Source organism: Acomys minous (genome assembly GCF_964271855.1).
Source record: "Acomys minous genome assembly, chromosome: 2".
Taxonomy (NCBI): Eukaryota; Metazoa; Chordata; class Mammalia; order Rodentia; family Muridae; genus Acomys; species Acomys minous.
The window spans coordinates 18,664,941-18,678,943 of NC_140484.1; the positions used below are offsets into that span (position 1 = coordinate 18,664,941).

Genomic DNA, 14,003 nt, shown 5'->3' on the forward strand with positions numbered 1-14,003 from the left:
ATCTTCTTTGATAGCACCCCAAAAATGACATATGGGCAATATATGTTCATGATAGCAATATGTAATCTGAAGTCTATTAATAAACTTTTCTTACTACATTGCCTTGAAATCCACTGATTTATCTTGCACTTTAATTGACTTTTGTTTTGTTTTTTGAGACAGGGTTTCTCTGTGTAGCTCTGGCTGTCCTGGATTTCCTTTATAGACCAGGCTGGCCTCGAACTCACAGAGATCCACCTGCCTCTGCCTCCCAAGTACTGGGATTACAGGCATGCACCCAGCTAAATTGACTTTTAAACGATGTACAATTTTGGCTTTGTATCCCCTTTGAAAAGGCTGGCGCTTTTGAGATCCATGGGAATAAACACTAATGTAGAAATGTAGAAAGCTGTAGGAGTTCATGAAAATAATTAAATTTGCTCAAAGAAGCATCTGAGATGCAAGAGACGTCTAAATAGGATTTTGCTCTTTTGAACAAGTGGCCCCCTCTACCAGCTGAGGCAGCACGAACCTGGCCAGCTTGCGTACATCCCAGGATGGACAGATGCCAAGTGTGCCAGGTGTTCAACCCAGCTTCCTACGCTGTGCGTTCGCCTCATCAAGAGGCAACACCACATCAGAAAGTAGCCCAGCCTGAGAGCCAGGGGAAGGGAGGGTTAGCCACAGAAGCGCACAGCCTTGAGCCACCCAGTGCACTCTGGCTCCTTCCCTTGTAACGGGCTCCCCTCTTTGCTCCCATCAATCATCCATCCGTGTCAGGGAGCCTCAAGCCTCCCCACATCAGAGTTGGCGCGTAAGCGAGGCTCATCTGCCTCTTCAAGGAAGCTTCCCGCCCAGCTCCCAGGCCCATACATGCTTGCTCTCTGGCCATGTGATGGCTTTACATAACCAACCAGAGGAACACTGTCCAGCTCTGTCTAGGTCACCCATAGCAATACCAAGAATGGTCCAGCAAGAACAGCTGGTCGAGACCTCACACAAACCAACAGGGAGGCCCAAGGCCCCTCCCCTACGGCATAAAAGATGACTAGACCCAGAGATGAGGCAGGGAGTGGATTACAGAGAGCAGTGCCATTTCGCTCAGCGCTCATTCAAAGTCTTGCTCAAGGTGTCTCAGGGTGCTCAGAACACCCAATGCATATTTGCCTGAAGTCTCATCCCTGTGAGCATCTGACATGTTCCCAGGTGCTCTTTACATGCAGGCGCTGCACAAGGCCTTTCCATTTATCTCCTTTGCCCATCACAACTTCGGTGGAAGTCCCACTTTATAAAGGAGACTAAGGGTCAGAATCACTCTTACTTGCCTTAGGCCCCACAGGTAGTTGCCCAGGGAGGACCAGAATTTGAACCTGGCTTTCTGATGCAGTCAGGGCCCTTTCACGTTACTACTGTATGCTGCTTGTCTCCATGGTGACCGGCCCTTCCCCTTCTAAACAGTCATCTATGTGGCCTCTTGACGCTGCACATAAAGGGGGTAAGAGAAGAAAAACCCAACCCTCCCCCCCTCCCCCCACCCTGGCTCCACCTGGACTCCACTATGTCAACCAGGACATCAGAGGCCTCGTGTCCCATCCTGGGCTGTCTGCCCGATGCCTTCTAGCTTCCACTGCTCTGCCCAGCCACATCAGCTACATTCGGGACCAAGCCTCACCTATATCCAGCACACAGCAGGTGTTCTATGTGTGTTGGGTGGATACTAAGGTGTGGGCCCCGCATCTCCCCTCCCTACCGCTGCACAGGCAGATCAACTGGAAGCCAGGGCCCGGGGAGATATTGAGGAGCAGAGAGAAAAGGAAAAGGACCACTGGGGAGAAGCACTCCTCACAGGAAGTAGAACCAGCCCTCCCCTCCTCCAGCCCTCAGGAGGCACCTCCCCAGAGGGAAGACCAGCAACGCACAAGGGTCTCCTCCCACAAGCCTCTGCTCCAGTTCCTCTCACAGAAGAGTGAAGGAACACAGGACCCAGATAGCCAAAGACGCCAAGCTGGGATTCTGGAAGTCACCTTTTTGCTTGGATGACAATGACACTTCTCCCTCCACCCACAGTATTTCCTGCTCCAATGAAACACTGGTCTTTGGACCACCACCACCCCCCCCCCCGGGAAAATTATCTCCACTACTCTGAACCCTCGGAATCCAGACCTTTTTTGCTTGTCTGTCTGTGCTCTCACTCTGGAGCCGGACTTGCTAGATCCAATGACCAGCTGTACTCCTTGCCTAACCTCAGTCTCGGTGTCTTTATCTGTAAAGTGGTGGCGATAATGGTAGCTACCCTCTTGATAGCATCACTGAGAATTAAATGAGGCCGTTTGTGAAATGTGCCTAGAACAGTCTCGGAGCACAGTTAGCCCCCACTGGACGCGAGCTTTGTTAGAAAGAGGCATTGATAACGGTGCTCAGTGTGGCGCTTAGTAGGAGCTCATTACATGGAAGCCAAAATTCCCTTCACCCTGTCCCCTTGACTGCCACAGCTGGGTCTTAGCCATCCGCTATCCCCAGCAGGACAGGACCTCAGGGTGAAGCTCTGCCTGCCTTCAGAGGGCGGGCGAGGATGGTCAAGAGACCCTAGTATCTGAGAAGACCAAGCGAGGTGTTGGGGAAGGGAAACCAGAACTGAGCAGGGAAAAGGCCTTGGCGCAAAGATAAGCAGGTGAAGTGAGTGAGAAAAGGAACAGGAGAGACTGTGGCGGAGAGAGATAAGAAGGATGGAGAAGAGGGCAAGGGTGAGGAAAATGCCGAGCCCCAGGAAAAGGCACAAGGAGAGGCCAGGCCTGGCCTGTTGCAGGGTCGCGCAGCAGGGCGGGACGGGAGCTAGGCGGGAGGGACTGAGGGTTCCTCCCAGGTCCGACAACCCTGCGCGGGGGTGGGAGGTGAGGGGGGACCAGCGGCTGCAGATTGGCTAGGGCGAAGCCTGGGCTGGAGCCCCGAGGTGGGAGGCGCCTGGATCACTCTGGCAGCGCAGTGTTGTAGAGGCTGCCACCTACTTGGCCGACCCGAGCCGAGGCGCCGGCTACGGGAAGCATCCCGGCTAGGGCACACGCGGGGCTGCCGGGCGCGGAGCACCGAGCCGTCAGGGCAGGCGGCAACATCCAACTATGCGGGTGGTGGGAGGTGCGCGGACCGCCGCGCTAGCGCTGCTGCTCGGGGCGCTGCACGGGGCGCACAGCCAGGAGTACGACTACTATGGTTGGCAGGCAGAGCCACTGCACGGCCGCTCCTACTCCAAGCCACCTCAGTGCCTCGACATCCCCGCCGATCTGCCACTCTGCCACACGGTGGGCTACAAGCGCATGCGGCTGCCCAACCTGCTGGAGCACGAAAGCCTGGCCGAGGTAAAGCAGCAAGCAAGCAGCTGGCTGCCTCTGCTGGCCAAGCGCTGCCACTCGGACACGCAAGTCTTCCTCTGCTCGCTCTTCGCGCCTGTTTGCCTGGACCGGCCCATCTACCCGTGCCGCTCGCTGTGCGAGGCCGTGCGCGCGGGTTGCGCGCCGCTCATGGAGGCTTACGGCTTCCCCTGGCCAGAGATGCTGCACTGCCACAAGTTCCCCCTGGACAACGACCTCTGCATCGCGGTGCAGTTCGGGCACCTGCCTGCCACCGCGCCTCCAGGTAGTGCCACCATTGCCCTGTATGCCCATAATGCCCCGACGGCCCTGTGGGCCAGCAACCCCGGGGTCGGACCGATGCCTCTCCCCTAAAATCTGCAGGCTGGGATAGGTGACACACACACACTACATACGTCCAGCGCCTACGTACTGGCTTCTTTCTCCTTCCCACCGTTATAAACTTGAGGCTCTAGGTATCCCCACTCTCTCTCTCCTCCATTCTGACCTGCGCCCCATGCTGCTTACAGCATGCCTGCTTTTCCAAGTGCTGGATCTCTGGGTGCCCTGGGGACAGCCCCCATAAATGCTTTATTGCCTTCAACAATGTTTGGGATCGCTGGACAGTGTCTTTGACCTGAACTGCGGGCACCAGACAAGCACTATTCCCCCCCTGAGGTGAGAACTTTGGGAAGAGGCGAGTAGTTTGGGAATAACTGAGGGCCCCTCATTTCTATGCCTGGAACCCTAACTTCTCCGCCTTTTCCAACTCCTGAGCTGGATATTTCTTGGTACTTAACTTTTCTGAGCCTCCTTTCCCCTAAAGTCAAATCCCAGCTTCTTGGGCTCCCAAGTCCTGCTTCCCACTGGCGCCTCAGTGCCATTACTGCTCTTAAGCGTGATGTCTGCTTGATCGCAGCTCCCCTTTCACTGTGCTGGTCCTCAAAGCGGTCCCAAGGTTGGGAGCCACACCCCTCCTCCTTTCTCCAATAATGCCAGTCCCCTTCTGCTTGGGCGCCCTCCTCCCCCTACACCCAGCAGGCAGTCTTTGCCTGGGCAGTTAACTGGGAGAACAGGAGCTCCCATGAGCCCCCATCGCTGGAACAGGCAAAGCTCCACTCCCTTTTTCCTTCCCTCCCCACTCTCCAGAAAGCAGCTGGGTCCCCTCTGGCACCACCCTGCTCCTCTCTCAATGCTAAGTTTAACTGCTTATTCCCAGGGGGCTCTTACCTTCTCCTTCTCCCTCCCTCTCAGTGGGGTTCTGGGAGGGGAAAGTCCCTATCCTAGAGGCTGAAAGTGGTAGGCAAGCAGAAATAAAGCCAGCTAAGCAAGAAATCCACAGTCCCCAGAAGTCCCTGCAGGTTCCTTTTATAGTCTCACTGGAGCCCAAACATAAACAGCCTGAAAAACTCAGGAATCTTAGGCTCAGAACCTTGTCTGGCCCCACCTCGCTACCCATGACACTTCTTACCAGTGAGGCTTGCTCACCTGGAGGCAGGCACATAAAAGAACCCCAACAAAGGTCAGACTGGGGCGGACAGTGGTAGACAGGTTGTAGAAAGGTGTGTGTGTGGTCAGCAGATGACATCCAGATGTTCCACATAAAAATGAGTCGTTTGGACTTTCTTTGAGAAAGTTGATGCTGGCTTGTTACCCAGGTTACCCACCTGCCTGGCCCCTGCAAACATGCCCACATTGGCCACAGAGCAGGAGCCACGGTTCTGAGCCCTGAGTGTTGCTAACTGGGCTACACACATTAAACCTTGTTTTCTTTTGCTGTTAGGCAGAAAGGGCAGTGTCTGCTTCACAAGATGGGAGAACATTTAGAACACAATGCATGTTGTGGCTGCAGCATGAATGCCCACGTCACCATATTGCCCCTACACTGTAGGAGCCCTTGAATTTTCAGTCATTCGGTCATTGCCATCATCCCATTAGGAATCGGAGCAGCTTCTGTGAGAAGGTTGGGGGGAAGGGGGTTGTACTGGAGGAGCCTGTACTGTCCTGGCTGTTGAGGACTCCGCCCACTCTGTTTTCTCTCTGCAGTGACCAAGATCTGTGCCCAGTGTGAGATGGAGCACAGCGCTGACGGCCTCATGGAACAGATGTGCTCCAGTGACTTTGGTGAGTACAGACTCACAGAACAACAGCCCTGACACTGTCCCCAGCAGGCTGGCTCGGAACCAGCCCCACCGTCTCTACTGCAGCTGTGTTTTGGCTGGGCTATCTTTCTTAGGAGGTGCAAACTTAGCCCAGAGATGAATGGGGCCCTCACAGGACACCAGAGTCTGTGATAGAAGCAGGGTCCCCTGTCCCTGGCATCTCTGCTGAGTGCCCAGTGTTCTCCAGCAGGGTGGGTTGTGACTAGCTTTCCTCACAGCTCTTCTATCCTGGGACACCTGAATCAAGTCAGTTAGGATCAAGCTCACTGTGGGCCCCAGAGTTCTGCATGTGATCTTTGCAAAGTTGGTTCTGCTTTGTGTCCTAGCCCTCCTCCTTGTCTATAAAAACAGGGGAAAGAGCAATGATGAAATCCTTGCTTCAGAGGAATCTTTCTGCCCTCTTTGGGCAGGGCAGAGAGGGAAAGGAAAGAAAAGATGTTTAGGACAGTTCTCATCCCTGGCTGGGTAGAGTTATTTTCTGGCTTCTTAAGAGGTGGGGGCTAGGTGTGGAAGAAGGGCAGAGCTAGCCAGAGGACCTTCAGCCCAAGACTCCTGTCCCTGGGTCTCTGTGGTCACTTATGTGTGGCCTAGACTATGACTCAAGCCACAGGCCTGGCCTTTACCTCCCTACCCTAAACACTCACTCACACTCCTACACATACCTCAGCATACTTCCACACAGACATACCGCATACATTCTGCACCCACACTCCATGGTGCTACACTCACACTCACCTTAGATGATAGGTTCCCATCACAGCTGCTCTACAGACACCTTTCCCAACTCCATGCCCAGTGATGTGGCCAGCCAGGATAGGTATCAGCAAATGCGACATGGTAGACTCCTCCTTGCAGAGCTGGCTGTTAAATGTTACTAATCCCCTACCAGTCTACCACCTAACACACACACACACACACACACAGAGAGAGAGAGAGAGAGAGAGAGAGAGAGAGAGAGAGAGAGAGAGAGAGAGACAGAGAGACAGAGAGACAGAGAGAGACAGAGAGAGACAGAGACAGAGATCACATCAGAACGGGCCCCAAGGGATAACAGAAACCAGTACCCTTGCATCACAGGCACCCTCCACCCCATCACTGAAGAACCTACATTGGTGTTATGAGATCTCTGGTTCATCTTAATGAGATTCAGGCTCCAGAACTCAGGCAGGACACACCCTTCTCACACCCTTATCACTCTACTGTACTTTGAAGCTAAAAGCCCATCTACAATGTCCATATAAGTCCAGCCCATAGGAGCTTCATAAACATTGAGGTAACCTCGTAAGTCTTGCCATCCAAGCCCCATACCTCAGCAGGCTCCCCAAGAATGTCCTGGTAACAACAGCAGCTCCCACTATCCTAAGCAAATGTGACTTTTCAGACCATCCACTGTCCTTTCCACAGTGGTCAAGATGCGCATTAAGGAGATCAAGATGGACAATGGGGACCGGAAGTTGATTGGTGCCCAGAAGAAGAAGAAGCTGCTCAAGGCAGGCCCCTTAAAGCGCAAGGACACCAAGAAGCTGGTCCTGCACATGAAGAATGGCGCAAGCTGTCCCTGCCCGCAGCTAGACAACCTGACAGGCAGCTTTCTGGTCATGGGCCGCAAAGTGGAGGGGCAGCTGCTGCTCACGGCAGTCTACCGCTGGGACAAGAAGAACAAGGAAATGAAGTTCGCAGTCAAATTCATGTTCTCCTACCCCTGCTCCCTCTACTACCCTTTCTTCTACGGAGCAGCTGAACCCCACTGAAGGGCCCTCCCCTTGCCTCAGCCGGCCAGCTGTGCCTAGCCTTGCCCCCTGTCCCTGCCCACCTGGCCTCACCCCCCACTCCCAGCCTGACCGAGCCTCTGGCAAGGATGGCTTCATGCAGCTACTACTGGCCCAGGCTTCGAAGGAAAGGCATGGGGCTACCCTCCTTGACTAAAAGGGTCTGCAGGGGGGCAGGGCGGGGGATCTCTCTCAGGAGAAGGACTTTGTCTTCTGGGGAAGCCCCAGTGTCTGAGAAAGCAGGCAGAAGAGAAAAATGTGAAGGAAGGCTGCAGTGCCTCTGCAGCCTGGGGAGGGACTTTCCAGAAAGACTAGTGGGTCTCGGTGCTTACAGGACAGCTTTCTTCCCCCACTGGCCCTTTATGTGTCATCACAGCCCTCCAAAGGGCAAGAATCAAGGCCTCCACGTCCTCCAACCGCACCCACTTCTCATCTTGAGGCCCTCAGGACTGGAGTGCAGGCTCAGCAGCTTCCGCAGACAGTCACACAGGCTTGCTTCCTGGCTCTTGCTCAGCCTCCCACACCCTGTGTCCCAACGATAATAAATTATTGCTACTGCTGTGAGGCCACTGGTTCTAGACAAGCTTGGGTCTTAATTTTTTTTTTAAGTTTTTAATTAAATAAATGAAAACACTTTCTTTGGACCAGGTAATTTCTTTATCCAGTAGCTCTGCAGAGGTTGGGGGCTGAGGAGGTTCAGATGGCACTGAGCAGGGGTCGATGCCCTGAGCCAACACTTGATCCACTCATTTCTTTGGAAAGCCTAAGAAAGGCAATGTTCTTCCAAGAACACAAGGTGAGGGACACTCTCACCTCCCAACCACTAAAAAGGGGACAGAGATGACCACCCTTTTGTCCCTAAGGAGGGACAGAAGTGCCATGTTTCCCAGCCATGCACTGTCCCCATCTGGGCAGTTCCATGTCAGAAGGGGCTAAGAAAGCCAGGCCACAGGGGACGATGCCACCTCTCCCTTGGGGTTTCCAGATACTCCTGGGCACTGGTCCTGACATATAAGGTGACAGCTGTCTTAAACTGACACCACTCTAGGCATTCTCCTGGGCCAGCAGCAGCCACATTACCCAGGAGCTAGTTAGAAAGACAAAATCTCAAGAGAGCTAGGCATGCTGCCACTCAAAGATAAGAGTGCTTGCCTGGGAATTCGGGCTCTTGGGCCCCACCCAAACTTGCTGTAATGGAAAGTGCTTTGTTATTTTTAGAATATTACTAGGGATCAAACCCAAGTATCTGCCTCTTAACACATAACCTTAGCCCATCTACAGAGACTTTTAACAAATACTGGGTCCCACTCAATGCAATGAGAACAGAACCCTGCCAAGCACCAAAACCCCCAGTGTTTTGCCACCTACTGGCATGCAGGGTCTGGGAGCCGTCAATAGGACAAAGAAACCTGAGCAAGGTGCGAGAAGACTGGGGTCCACACATTAGCTTTTGGGTCCAGGTGTGGGGAAGAGAGGCTGCTTGCAGGTAGGAGGCTGCTGCACATGCAAAGAGTTTACTGTGGAGACCAGGAGGGGTTCATCAGCAGATGTAAAAACATCGGGTAGATGTCCACAGCGCAGGGCCAGGCACTCTGAGAGCCTTTCCTGGCCATCAGAAGTCAATGCCTGCTGCTCCTCCAAAATAAGGAACTGCTCAGGTAAGAAAAATTCTGGCTTCCAGCTCTGGAAGTGTACTCCCTTGGAAAAAGTCACCTGGGCAAAACAGAAGTGGTGGTGTGGCTAGACAGGCCATTGGCATAGACTCAGGTAGACCAGTTGAATTGCCCTCCACGGAGTCCTAACAGGTGGCCTGACCACTTGTCCATAAATCATCTCTGGACAGTCAGGTGGCCTCTGCCCACGCAGCAGAGGCCTAATTGTTCCTCCTCACTCAGAGGAGGCTGCTGCCACCCACCCTGCCCAAACCCTGCCCAGCCTGCCCAGCTCCCTGAATCTGCACCTTGTCTCCGCGCCTCCTGCTCTAACCAAATATTTACAGGCACTTCTCAGGTCCGCCGGGCACAGAGATTATTTTTCTACCAAGCACACAGGCCTCCGGCCACTGGCTGAAGTGCAATGCTGACCGGTCAGGTGCTGGTGGCAGAGAGGAGTGGGGGTTAGAGGACTCCCCTAGCCCACTCCATGGAACCCAGGAAGGCCCTCCCCACCACCCCAAAAAGGAACGGGGCCCTGTGCTCCTCCTGTTTTATTCTCTGCCTGCCCAGAATCTCTTGTGGAATTGAGAATTCTCCCAGAGAGCAGGGAGGCTCTGCAAGACCTGGACCACTCTTTCCTTACCCAGTCCTGCTGGCTGCACTTATTTCCCTCCTTGTTGGCAGGAGCCAATAGCTAGGCTCAGAACCCAGTAAAGGCAGGCCTCTGATCACACATGAGTGGGACTGAATCTCGTGGCACATGGTCTAAGAGGTAGGCGGGTGTGTGTTGGGGGGTCCCAAGCTCCAGACAGCAAGGCCTTAAGCCACAGAGCTCAGAAGCCTCCACCCATCCTGAGCCCATGCGCAGCAGGGAAGCAGGCCCACCTGGTAGACTTCCATTCCAGCTCCCGGACCAGGACTGAGTCACATGACCACCCCTACTTACAAGAGAGCAGAGGAAATCAAATTTTCACCTGCACACACAAAGTTCTCACACAAAACGAGTAAATTGGGAGCAGGAGAGCTCACGTGCTGGGTTGGGTTGAGAAGAGGCAGTATAGTCCAGTTCTGGCCTCCGTGACACTGAGCACACTGTCTCCTCCCCAGGTGGCAGAGTGGCATCAAATGTATGACAAGTGCCTGGACATAATGCACAGATGGCCACTAGTGATCATTTGTATTTTTACATTCCAGCAATGCCTCAACTGAGATACAAGGCTGACAAGAAGGTGGAGAAAGGCAAAGATGTCTTATCCAAAAGCCAGAATTATGGAAACTACAGGTTGGGGGGGGGGGTGCTTGCTTTAGAATTGTACCCCTAGGGTGGCAGATAAGCCAATGTCATGGTGACTGGCAGGCACAAAACACTTTCACATTGTAATTTAAGCTTTCCAGCTGCCATTTTTAAATAAGATCTCGTGGTATAGCCCTAACTAGCTTATAACTCCACTATATAGACCAGACTGGCCACAAACTCATAGACCCACCTGCTTCTGCCCCCAAGTGCTGTGATTAAAGATGTGTGCCCATGCCCGGTCAGCAGCACATTTTAACAATGACTACAGCTCACAGGGGATGAGGTTCCTGTTGGAGTTGCACAACAGACATGGTTGTGCTAGATGAGGCCACTACCCAGGACTTCTTGAACACTTCCCTCTCACCTTTCAGCCAAGAAATGTTTACTCCATTCCAGGCATATATAATACAAATCCAATACTTACTGATAACAAACCATGAATCTATTTCAAAATAATCCTCTGGCATACACACACTCTTAAGGATGAATACAAATCTACACAGTAATGGCACAGATGTGCTTGCATACACATACTGCTTCTTAACAATGAAAGCAAATCTGCACGCTAGTGGTACAGATGTGCTTGCAATTACATAGGAATTAAACCTTGACTGTTTGATATTGTAGAATGCACAGCACTTTCATTTTTTTTTTAGAGATGATCATTTTGATTTTATAATCTCTCGTGTTGAGAATGCTGCCCTGTGCCATGTGCTGGTGGTGCACACCTTTAATCTCAGTTCTTGAGGAGGCTGAGGCAGGCAGATCTCTGAGTTCAAGGCCAGCCTGGTCTACAGAGTGAGTTCCAGGACAGCCAAGGCTACACAGAAAAACCTTGTCAAAAAACAAAACAACAAAAAAAAACCATAAACAAACATAAATAAAGCTGTTCTGCATACATACACACAGAGAGAGTACAAAATGGCAGAAGTATGTTTAGAGACATTTCACAAATTCTTCGAAATTCTATCCTGATCCCTGATCCAAGACAAAACTCACTGAAAAAATTTTATGAAACTCTAAGTCAGCAATTTTCATTTCTTTTTCAATTTAATCGTTACTTGTGCTAAGGTGCATGTGTGGAGGCCAGAGGAACTGGTTCTCTCCTTCAATCTTGCTGAGGCAGGGTCTCTAGTTTATGCCAGGCTGCTGCGTGCTCAAGAGCAATTCTCCTGTCATTCTCCCCCAGCTCACCCCGCCCCCACTTCACTGAAGGGGTGCTGAGACTGCAGATGCAACATGTCTGGCTTTTTAACACAGGTTCCAGGGATCAAATCCAGGGGTCCATGCTGTGTGGCCAGGGCTTTTACCTGGTGAGCCATCATCTCATGAACACAGCTAATGTTTAAAGTCAAGCATCCCACCATGCAAGTAGGAAAATGCTGTCCTTATTTTCTGTAAACCATTATGTCCCGTAAAAGCAAGAACTGAATGCACAGTAAAAACACTGCAGTTCACTACATGCAGTGGTTTCACATCTGGGTGACTCAAGAAGCATTCCCTGGCTATGGCATGAGCAGATGCACGCTGTGTGTTCAGACCCAAGACTGGCGCATGGAACAGTGCTCCAGAAACACCTCAGATCGACTTAACAAGTTTGATTTTGATTAAGTTTTGGTTGTTCAGTGTTCAACAGCCTTTTATTGTAACCAAACTTTCCACAACCCCACATTCAGTTACAGGACACTATATGGAGTCACAGCCTCCAGTTTTAAAAGTCTGAGGACTATAAGTATGTCTACAGAGGTGAGGCAAAGAAAGGCACAGGCAACGGTGAAAGGTCCAAGAAGTTGCTTCCATGATACTGCAAGGGTCTGGGCAGAGGCAGAGGAGCCAGCCAGCCCCACCCATTCCTCTCCTCCTCACCCCTGCCAGCATCCAGCATCAGGTCTCCACAAAGCCAGCTCACATCCCACAACTACACAGCCAGCTGTAATCCTGGCTAAAGTTCACTCCTTGGGCAATCGTATGTGGGGGGTGTTTGCTGCTGGAATGTGTGTGGCTGGAGCCAGTGTCCCAGCCCAAATAGCAGGCTCTGCTGGAGCCCCAAAGGGGGCTCGCAGCCAAAGAAACCCGGCATCCCCAGCCACCAGCAGTGCCAGAGAATGGAATGTGCTGCTGGGGTGTTGCTGGCAGGAGGCAGGGCACTGGGAGCTAGGGAAGGTGGGGGCTCCTGCCACAAGGCCACCTCTGTTCTGCGAGGGACTGAAGCAGGGCTGCTGGGTGGGCAGACTGTTCCTGTTAGCTCAGGGGCTCGCTCCGTAGAGAGTGGGGACCAGAATGTGAGGGAGCTGCCCAGAATGTGACCTTTACCCAAAGCTTCTTAGACTATGCCTGCTATGAACACCTGCAACACAGTTTCCATTTCCTTTTGGGTGGGTCGCCTAACCTCCCTGTGCCTCTATTTACCCATTTAAAGTACCCACCAATCAGATCAACCTGTGGTGCTGTGGTACTGGCTAGGCATGCTTGCTGCCTGGCAAAGTGATCGGTGACCAGGGCCAGCTGTGGATAGACACAGACCTCTGAAAAAAGAAATGAAAACAGAGCCTCATTTGGCTTTAGCCCCAAATGCTACAAAAGATACCCAAAATCACTGCCTGTTCCAGGTCTGCCAAGATTTTCCAAAGGTATCAACACCCTAGACCACAAAAACCTCAATAGGCCTGAGCCCAAGCCAGGCTGGAGGTCAGGGTTCCAGACCTGCTTGCCAGGTGCCAGGACTATACCAGAACCTGGCTATCTGTCCCCTGCTCCTGGGTACCCAAGCTCAAACTGGCATGTGTCTTTTTACAAAGACATCTAAGCCCACAACGGGCAAACGGTCTGCTATTCCACATTGAGTTCTCTGTACCACAAGATCCATGGTGACACTGCCACCAATCCTGCATTTAAAGGAAGCCTTCCTCATCTATTCTCACAGGTAATTCCAGGAAACAAAAAGGGGGAAACCCTCTTTTCTCACATCCATGATTACACCCTACAGCCAGTCTACCTGAGCAGTGACAGGTCACCTTTCAACAAGATGGCATCAACTGTTTCAAACTACACTTTGGGAAAAAAAAAATAAAAATAAAAATAAATAAAAAATAAAAAACAAAAACACTACACTCTGGACTCTCCCTGACACTTCTTTGGGGGAAAAAAAGATTTAAAATCATTCTTTGGCTTAAAAAAAGAAAGAAAACAAAACTTTTTTTCACTGTAAGGACAAAGGAGATGCATGTTTCCTCTGAAGGCTGTACAATGACAGCACATGGTCCCATGACAGGTGGGGCTGAGCTCAGAGCTGGCTCACAGTGCTGCTGCTGGGCACAGTCTTACTATGAGGAAAACCGCCTACGTAGCGGGCTTGCAGCCAGCCTTTACATGTTCGTGTGCAGTGCCCATCACCCAGTACCCACCTAACCCAACCTGGGTCACAGGGCCAACTTGCACCTCACACCCCATGCAACCTTTCCTACCAGCTCCCAGCCTCCTGCAGTGTTGGCCCTTTCTGGCTTTCTCAGAGGGATTAGCTAAAACCTTTCTATTCTAAAACCTGCATTGTTTATATTTAGGTTCTGGTCCCAACTTCAATCCAAGGCCTTCAGTCTGGTCACAAGACAAGGCCTGCCCCTCCTGTTTACAAGGCACAGCTTTCCACTGCGCCTGGCTCCCTCAAAGACCAGGCGGTGGTGGCAGCAGCGGCAGCAGCACCCATTGCTACAGACAGTGTGCAAAGACCCACCCCACAGCCCACCCTTGGCAAAGTGAAAAGCGTGAACAGCACTAGGAGACCTGGGTCTCCATCCTAA

At 52.1% G+C, this 14,003-nt stretch overlaps 1 protein-coding gene across 1 annotated transcript; it reads left to right on the top strand.

The window, feature by feature from the left end:
• The first annotated feature begins 2,931 nt into the window (after positions 1 to 2,931).
• Positions 2,932 to 7,898, top strand: SFRP5 (secreted frizzled related protein 5). Its single transcript, XM_084773768.1, has 3 exons — positions 2,932 to 3,609; positions 5,370 to 5,447; positions 6,890 to 7,898. The coding sequence occupies exons 1-3, from the start codon at positions 3,096 to 3,098 to the stop codon at positions 7,234 to 7,236; spliced, it is 939 nt and encodes a 312-aa protein (XP_084629894.1). The 5' UTR covers positions 2,932 to 3,095; the 3' UTR covers positions 7,237 to 7,898.
• The last annotated feature ends 6,105 nt before the right edge of the window (positions 7,899 to 14,003 follow it).

Bases quoted from the DNA above. Each gene is read 5' to 3' on its own strand.
- SFRP5 (XM_084773768.1), top strand. From the start codon at position 3,096: ATGCGGGTGGTGGGAGGTGCGCGGACCGCCGCGCTAGCGCTGCTGCTC. The intron at 3,610-5,369 runs GTAGTGCCACCA...TTCTCTCTGCAG, and splicing joins GCCTGCCACCGCGCCTCCAG to TGACCAAGATCTGTGCCCAG. The intron at 5,448-6,889 runs GTGAGTACAGAC...TCCTTTCCACAG, and splicing joins GATGTGCTCCAGTGACTTTG to TGGTCAAGATGCGCATTAAG.